This window comes from Gymnodraco acuticeps, unplaced genomic scaffold (assembly GCF_902827175.1).
Source record: "Gymnodraco acuticeps unplaced genomic scaffold, fGymAcu1.1, whole genome shotgun sequence".
NCBI classification, from domain to species: Eukaryota; Metazoa; Chordata; class Actinopteri; order Perciformes; family Bathydraconidae; genus Gymnodraco; species Gymnodraco acuticeps.
The window spans coordinates 1,092-9,373 of record NW_022991370.1 but is presented as its reverse complement, the minus strand read 5'-3'; the positions used below and the strand labels follow the sequence as shown (position 1 = coordinate 9,373).

General features: G+C 42.5%; 1 protein-coding gene across 1 annotated transcript; it reads left to right on the top strand.

Moving 5' to 3' along the window:
- The first annotated feature begins 2,944 nt into the window (after positions 1-2,944).
- hoxb4a (homeobox B4a) lies at positions 2,945-8,061 on the top strand. Its single transcript, XM_034240710.1, has 2 exons — positions 2,945-4,629; positions 6,151-8,061. The coding sequence occupies exons 1-2, from the start codon at positions 4,167-4,169 to the stop codon at positions 6,426-6,428; spliced, it is 741 nt and encodes a 246-aa protein (XP_034096601.1). The 5' UTR covers positions 2,945-4,166; the 3' UTR covers positions 6,429-8,061.
- Positions 8,062-8,282: the final 221 nt, after the last annotated feature.

The following is an 8,282-nucleotide window of genomic DNA, read 5'->3' as shown; positions in this document are numbered from 1 at the left end:
TGTGTGTGTGTGTGTGTGTGTGTGTGTGTATGGTTTGATACATATTTAAATGAACCAAATAGCAAAATAAAGCATGAATGGGGTTCTTGTTTTAATTTATTTTTTAAATGCATTTTTATTAATTATCTTTCAACAATCCAAGCAGATGCATTTAGTCGACCATCAAATATTCCTGTATTATTTTGTTGATGTCATCATACACATGATTTTTTGTATACATAAAGGAATTTGCTTTGGTGTAAAATGGTGCACACATGAACCTAAAGAGGACCTACATTTAAAAAAGGAGAACATATTGAGCTATATAAAAGCTATTTTATTCTTCCAAAAAAAAGTCAAATAGGAATTAGACAATTTACGTGCAGCATATCAGAATTTAAAGTAGCAAAGATTTGCAGATATAAAACGAAGCCTATCTCAAGTCTAAATGTCTCTCTGTGGATCTCTGGTTGGCACATTGACCTTTACCTGTGGCCGGACGGAAACAATGCCCCCCCCCCCCCCCCCCCCCCCCCCCCCCTCCGTTCACCTGAATGGGGCCTGTTGACAAACTTCACAGAGGGAGGGGAAGTTCCGCAGTCAGACACACCTTGATCGATATACCTGAGGTGGCCCGCGGCTCAACGGGAGGTCAAGGTGAGCATAAGACACCCACACCTGAGCAGCGTGTATCAATACGATGGATTGTATTGGAACAACACATTATAATAAAATAGAAACAGGAGGGATGCCATGCAGGGGTAGATTCGAGGCCGGCTGCCGGAGCCTCTCCCCCGGCCGGAGGAGTCTCGCGGCTACGGGCTCTTACTGTCCGGTTTGGTGATGTATGAGCACTTTTTGGAGGAAACAGAGAACAGCAATATTGCCTGCAGCAGGGAGGGAGTGCAAGTGTCACAAAATCAATGCAGCACAACAAATGACATTGTAAATATGGCAGGAAAACCCTTTTTAAGTTAAAGCACAAAGAGCTTTTTTCCGGAGCATATATTATTAGTTTTTTATTATTGCTCTTCAATTATCCATTAACTTTCACATTTGAAAGCAACAATAAATGTAGAATGTGAACTGGTTTAATGCTTAATATATTTAAATGAACCTTTCTGTTTTAATCATGATTAATTTTATTTATTTAGTGTAGAAATAAGGATAGCTTGTTATATGAGTGCAGGCCTTTGGTAAGATTCTTTTTTTAATTTAGTTGAATCCGTTTTGGAGTCAGACTGCAATTCATTTACTAAAGTGAAGGACATTTATTCATCGGGCCATCCATTCTTCAGCCGAATCATTCAGAACCCTTTCTGATAGGACAGTGTTCCCGCGTGCCAAGACATTTATCTCTGCTTCCATTACGCAGAGCCCCTTCTGCCAGGATCTTTTTTTACTTTTATTTGATTCCTCTTTTGGATGATTACAACTTTACTTTTAATTAAATATTGTGTGGTTGGATGGAAAGCTTTGGAATGTTGTTGTACTTTTATTTTGAATAACACTTCTATTTTAAACGAAATTCAATTGATAAAAAAAGAGATTCAATAGGCAACATAATAATATTGTATTATTAATACTATTTTACAAAATGAGCCTTGAATCTTTTGTGCATTTTTACGTACATTCGTTATTGTTACAAGTTAAGTGTGCAAAAAGGTAATAATCCAATGCGTATTACACCAAATAAGTTATAAATAAGAAAAATATGTCTTTATTCATTTATTTTTAATATGTATTTAGCCGTTTTCCATTTAAAGCTGCATATAGTAACATTGTTTAAAAGGTGACTTTAATTCACTTCAAAAAATAATTTATTTGTTTTTGATCGTCACTCTGCCTTGTGGGAAGTGTCAGAAAAGTATAACTTCATCTCACAGATCTCCCCCCCAGCAGTGAGGGGGGTCAGGGGTCAGAACAGTACAGATGGATGGAAATATTCCTGCATGGCCTTGACAGGGGGTTTATGAAAGCAATAAGAGTCTATCGACGGAGTGAGCGCGCGCCTCCAGAGAGCCGCTGTCTTCTATATCTACCCTGTAGATCCGGATTTGTGTAAAAATCATTGAAACAATCACAAATTCGCTTCTAGGGGAGTATATAGTGGATTTAAACACGACGGCAGCGATGGATCCAACACGAGGAAGAGAGCTGCTATCATACGGATCGCTGCTTCATATTAGAATATCAGTCCCAATCACTTTTCAGCAAATATATGTGACGAGTTTATTGGTGATTATTTGATTTTGAAGCGACTGTTATTGTGTGTCTGTTCTCCCCCAGAGTGATTAAAACTCCCAAGTTTTGTCCATGTTAATTGTTTCGGTCATCAAACAGTCGTGCAGTTTTAAAGGCCACTTCCGGTTGAATTGGACTCTTTTTTATTTATTATGCGCCCTGTTGAAAAATGATGCGCTCGACTAGCCTACTGTATCTAAGAAGGCGAAGTGTATGTGTGTGTGTGTGTGTGTGTGTGTGTGTGTGTGTGTGTGTGTGTGTGTGTGTGTGTGTGTGTGAGTGTGTGTGTGTGTGTGTGTGTGTGTGTGTGTGTGTGTATGTGTGTTGTGTGTGTGTGTGTGTGTGTGTGTGTGTGTGTGTGTGTGTGTGTGTGTGTGTGTGTGTGTGGTGTGTGTGTGTGTGTGTGTGTGTGAATATAACATAATGTATATTACACTATTCTATTTTTCTCTTTAAAAAAATGGATGTAGGCCCTTAAAAGGATCAAAAGGCTGTATGTATGTATGTATGTATGTATGTATGTATGTATGTATGTATGTATGTATGTATGTATGTATGTATGTATGTATGTATGTATGTATGTATATATATATATATATATATATATATATATATATATACTGGATATACATACATACATACATACATACATACATACATACATACATACATACATACATACATACATACATACATACAGCCTTTTATATATTTATGTACAACTGAAGTGTAGTTTTGCAATGTAAATCTAAAGTCCCCGCGGCTCTTCTCACTATGCCACATATGACATATTTGAAATAAAAGGAAAATACATGCAGTAAAATAGTTCAATGGACCAAATGGTCGTAGTTGTATGAAAAAGAACAATGTGCATATATATAAGATATAACAGAATGTATACCATTGCATACTGTACAGAATAAATACTGTCCCTGTGTGTTACCCGGTTATGCGTCATGGTCTGGGAGATTCATTTCCTTTTGGAGGAAAAACAACGACTTGTATCTCTAAAGGGCAAATGCCGGCACCCAGTGTGAATGTGTAATATGGACTTGCCATGCCTGTGATGTTAATACCGTTCCTGTTTATTCATGCACGGCAGCGGGCGACTGGATTACTATGCAAGGGGAGTTTTAAAAGTGAAATGTGCGCGTGTAAGAGGACTGCTTTCGAGCCGGTGCTGGATTCCTAATGCAGAGGTCTGCTGGTGATTTAGAAGGCCGTGTAACCTGAATTAGTTGATGAATTTTCTATCGATCCTAAACAAACCAGATTTATCTCTGACATCGTGCTGCTGCTGCTGGGTGGCGGCGCGGGGCCACTCTCACACTCCCCATTATTAGGGATTTAAAAGAAGAAGAAAAAAGAGAAAGCTTTGGCGAGCACACACACCAAATATATACACAGAGGGTGGTGCAGGCGCCACTTTAATTCCCCCCGAGCACTTTCCTCGCTGCTTCTTTTTTTTCTTTTTGAAATTGCAGCCAGACGCATAACAGGGGAAGGTTTGCTTAAGGGAGGACTTGTCTGTTGCTCGTGGGTGTCCTTGCGTGCGCGGATTTTGTCAGACGCGCTTTGCTTTTGTTGTGATTCTGGTTAGGACGGCGTGCGTTCCGATTTGTGGCGGAGGGATACACAGAGAGAGAGAGAGGGCCCGGAGAGGGAGAGTTTTGTAAAGACTGCGAATGCCCATAAACTGAGGCCATATGATGATGCGCGTGCGGGGGCCCGTGTATATGCTTAATCCCATTTCCTTATCCGGGGTCCGTCCCGGGGGCGCGCCATTGGCCGAGCGCCGTCACGTGGCTTCTTAACTTTGTTCACTTGACAGAAAAGTAGGAGGGTTCAACGGAACAGGAATAACCGAAGAGTAAAGGGATGAGATATAAATTGTAGTTATATATTTTCCGAGTAGGTGCAATTCCACAAAAAGACTGACATTAATGGCCATGAGCTCCTATTTGATCAACTCCAACTATGTGGACCCGAAGTTCCCACCCTGCGAGGAGTACTCTCAGAGCGACTATCTGCCCAACCACTCTCCGGACTATTACAGCTCCCAGAGGCAGGAGCCCGCTGCCTTCCAGCCGGACTCCCTGTACCACTCACAGCCCTCCCAGAACCACCACCAGCCGCGAGTGGAGCCGCCGTACACGCAATGCCATCGCCCGGGACAGCCCGCCTCGGTGGTGATGTCTCCCCGGGGTCACGTCCTCCCCTCAACCGGACTACACGCCACTCCTGTCCCGGAGCTCAGCCACCGCTGCGACTCGGTGACACCCAGCCCACCTCCGCCCGCGTCTTCTTGCGGCCAAACGCCCAACAGCCACAGCACTTCGTCCCCTACTAGCACTCGGAAGGACCCCGTCGTGTACCCGTGGATGAAAAAAGTCCATGTAAACATCGGTAAGTGCAAACTTCTCTCCCTCTCTCCCCCCTCTCTCTCTCCCCTCGCTGCTGCTTTGTGCAGTCAGCTAGGTGTCCACCGTCACAATCTACGGCTTCCCCTCTCACCGTTTCTCTGCTAGAAGTACAAGAGTAGCCCTTGGGTCGAGATTTACGGTCGTCTGTTTGCAGGACCAATATAATTACACCCTCCATAAATTTTTATTACACCTCTCCGCTGAGGTGCCTTTTGAAGTCCGATCTCAGGCTCTAATTCCTCGCCTTATGACAACTCAGAGCGAGCCCATAAGTTAGCTTTTATGCTTTGGTAATTTGATTTTAAGTGGCCTGGTTGTATAAACGGTGTACTTTACTCTGTCGAGCCCTTCTTCCCCACTCGTTGTTCCAGGGGAGGGAAAGTTTTATGGCAGCTGAAATATCCATGTTTATGGAGCCGGCCGTAAAACACTAATGTAAAAGCGAAGAGCTGCAGCCTGTTCTGGCTCTCGGTGAGCTTCTAATAGACTCGCTGCCTATTGCTTGTTGGGAGAACCCGAGCGCGCGTTCGCGGGGCGACAAAACGTTTATAAGGCACCGTGATGGGTTCACTGCACCCGGCTGTTTACTCGGTAAGAAAAAAAACAATTTCTTGCATTTTAACCTTGGCGGTTAGCTGCCATGTGTTAGACATCGGATTCCATTGCAAAGTGTTTGCTTTGGGTAGGCTATTTGTTGAATCAGTTGGTGATTTAGCCCCCCCCCTCCCCTCCCGACAACACCTTCATTTTCAACCACTGAAAGAAAAGGCTCCGGACTGCGTGTGTTTCTGGCTGATTTGACGTATTTAGATTTTTACGGGATTTTTTGGCACGAATGTGTCAAAACTGCAAGACAATATATGAGCTTTCGGAAATGCGTCCCTGCATGGCTCCCCATTTTCGAATCACAACATTTGGACAGCGTCAGGATTCACACCGCCGCAGGGCCTTCACTGACACCTGACAACATGTTCACTGCGAAGGCAGAGTCAACAATCTGTAGTTTAAAATCGTCTGGAACAGTTGCATGCGGACATGTATTTGTGGTAGGGTTAAAGAGGACTGCTATCATTACAGATGATGTCAAGGTTGCAGCCTTTTTACTCTGCAGTGTGTTCATAATGCTCATGCTCATAATGCATTTGTATTTCTTCATGTGGCTTTATCTGCTGTTTTTTTAATTACCATCTGGCCACTGTGTCGCTTCCTGTTTACTGACCCTGATATAATATAAAATATAAGCCAGATCAAAAACAATAGTATTCAGTGCAAGCCAATATTGTGCTGACAACCCCTGTCTTTGTTTTTTAATTCCCATTATAATGTTGCACTGTGGAAAACATGGCTTTAGCTCAGCTTAATAATTGCTTTACTACATATTGTTGTTGTTGTTGTTATTATTATATATATTTTAATTATTATTATTATGCTATATTTTGGACGTGATTGCATGGTGTTTTTATTCTCAAGACAATAATATTGTGACGCTCTTTTATTCCCATAGTGAACGCGAACTACTCAGGGGGGGAGCTGAAACGCTCGCGGACGGCCTACACGCGCCAGCAGGTCTTGGAGCTCGAGAAGGAGTTCCACTACAACCGGTACCTGACGCGCAGGCGCAGGGTGGAGATCGCGCACACGCTGTGCCTCTCGGAGCGGCAGATCAAGATCTGGTTCCAGAACCGGAGGATGAAATGGAAGAAGGACCACAAGCTGCCCAACACCAAGGTCCGCTCCGGAGCCAGCAGCAATACAAACTCCCAGGCTCTGACCGGATCCTAGAGCCGCCCCGGGCCCCTGCAGCCCGGTTCTGTGGCCCGGTGTCAGATTTTTTGTTCCCAAACTGAACGCCGCAGCGGCACCGGAGCCTGCACTTTTGACCGGAATAACGCCCCTGCTCTGGAAGGGGAGAGGGATGTCATTGCCGCATGATGTTACACACTATAATATGACGTTATGATGTGGGAGGGGTGGGGGGAGTGTTCCCATTCACAAAACATGAAATGAACAAAAGTACGCGAAGGAACAAACTGAGAAAATGACGCGGCCGCTTCTTTGCTTTTATTCTGTCTGCCCCCACCCCCTGCTTTTTATGTCTATCTTCTTATTTGTGTTAAACTCCTCTCTCTCTTCCTCTCACGATAGGCTCAGGATAACGTGCCCTCGTGCGTGTGGTTTATTTTTATTTTCTCAACCCGAGATTTATTTTTTCTTCTTTTTTGGTGAAGATGGATCCTCGTTTTCATCTTTAATCATGCCAAACTTGGGCCCCATTTGTCATGTTTACTCTGCGGGTACAAAGCAAAGGGGTGAACCGCGGCTCTGCCCATTACCCCCCTTGCCCCCCCCCCCCCCCCCCCCCCCCCACACAACCACTACCCCCTCACCAACGCACGCGTGATAAATGGAACTCACGTTTCGTCAAGAGAAGTATTCTCACACACACACACACACACACACACACACACGCACGCACGCACACACACGCGCTTATAGTACCTACTCTAACATCAAATATTACCTCCGGTATGATCCAATCTGACAGCAGGCAGTTTTCAGTCTTGCTGCTATAATTATTTTTGTTTTGTTGAATGAGAACAATAGCTTTTCAAATTTCTCTTCTAGTTATTTTTGAATTCAGTGTTGATTGTAAATGATGCTGAGGACGATAAGGAGAGTTCATGTGGTCCGTTTATTGTTCATGTTGTGATGTAATATACAGGGAATTCAAGTGAAATGAAAACATCTTCACTACCAATCAAACAGGGTTATAAAGCCGCATAAACACTAATATTCAAACCAAAATCCTGGTACTAATAAAACACATTATACACGCAGCACTATAGAATGTACCTATTACCTCAGTTGTACTTATATATTTTTTAATGTTTTTTTTGGTCCTCTATTTTCTATTTCTCGTTCAATGAAGTGACAGCTTTTCGAGCTTTTTATATATTTTTTAAATGTGTGATTATAATATTATTACCTGCAATACAAACTATTCATTTCTTGCATGTGGAAATGTTTAAAATATAATTTAATTGTAGCCAGGGGAATGAGAAAAATAAGGAGCCTTTTGTTGCATGTCTGAATGGATTTCATTTGTATGTTTCTTGCTCTTTGTCCTCTCTCCGCACATGTAATGCGCGCACACTTCGTCTTCCGTGCCCTCTCCCCTTCCTCTGTCTGTCACCTTGTTTTAGATATTTTATTCTGCAAGTGTTTCTCAATTGATGTTATTTTATTTACATTCCAAAGATCAGTTTCTATATGATGATGATGATGCTAACAATGATGCTATTGTTGAACATGTGTTACCTCCTCCTCAGTGTCTCTGCTTTTGCCTCCTCAGTGTCTACCTTCCTATTATTTGTAAATAGTTCATAGAAATTTAAATAAATGTCTAAAAATATAATTTCTCTATCCTCCTCTCTTTGTCTCAAAAGTACGAATTGTTTTGCTAACATAAATACACTGGAACATTGACTTTGATTAAATGTCAACAGATTTCACATAGGTTGAACCTAACATTTTTTTATTTAAACGTATTATTATTGCTTTCAACTAACCTCACACAGTTATGTGTTAACATGTCATTAAAGTCACCTTGTTCAGTGTAAAGGTAGTCATGAGGTT

Bases quoted from the DNA above. Each gene is read 5' to 3' on its own strand.
- hoxb4a (XM_034240710.1), top strand. From the start codon at position 4,167: ATGGCCATGAGCTCCTATTTGATCAACTCCAACTATGTGGACCCGAAG. The intron at 4,630-6,150 runs GTAAGTGCAAAC...TTATTCCCATAG, and splicing joins AAAAGTCCATGTAAACATCG to TGAACGCGAACTACTCAGGG.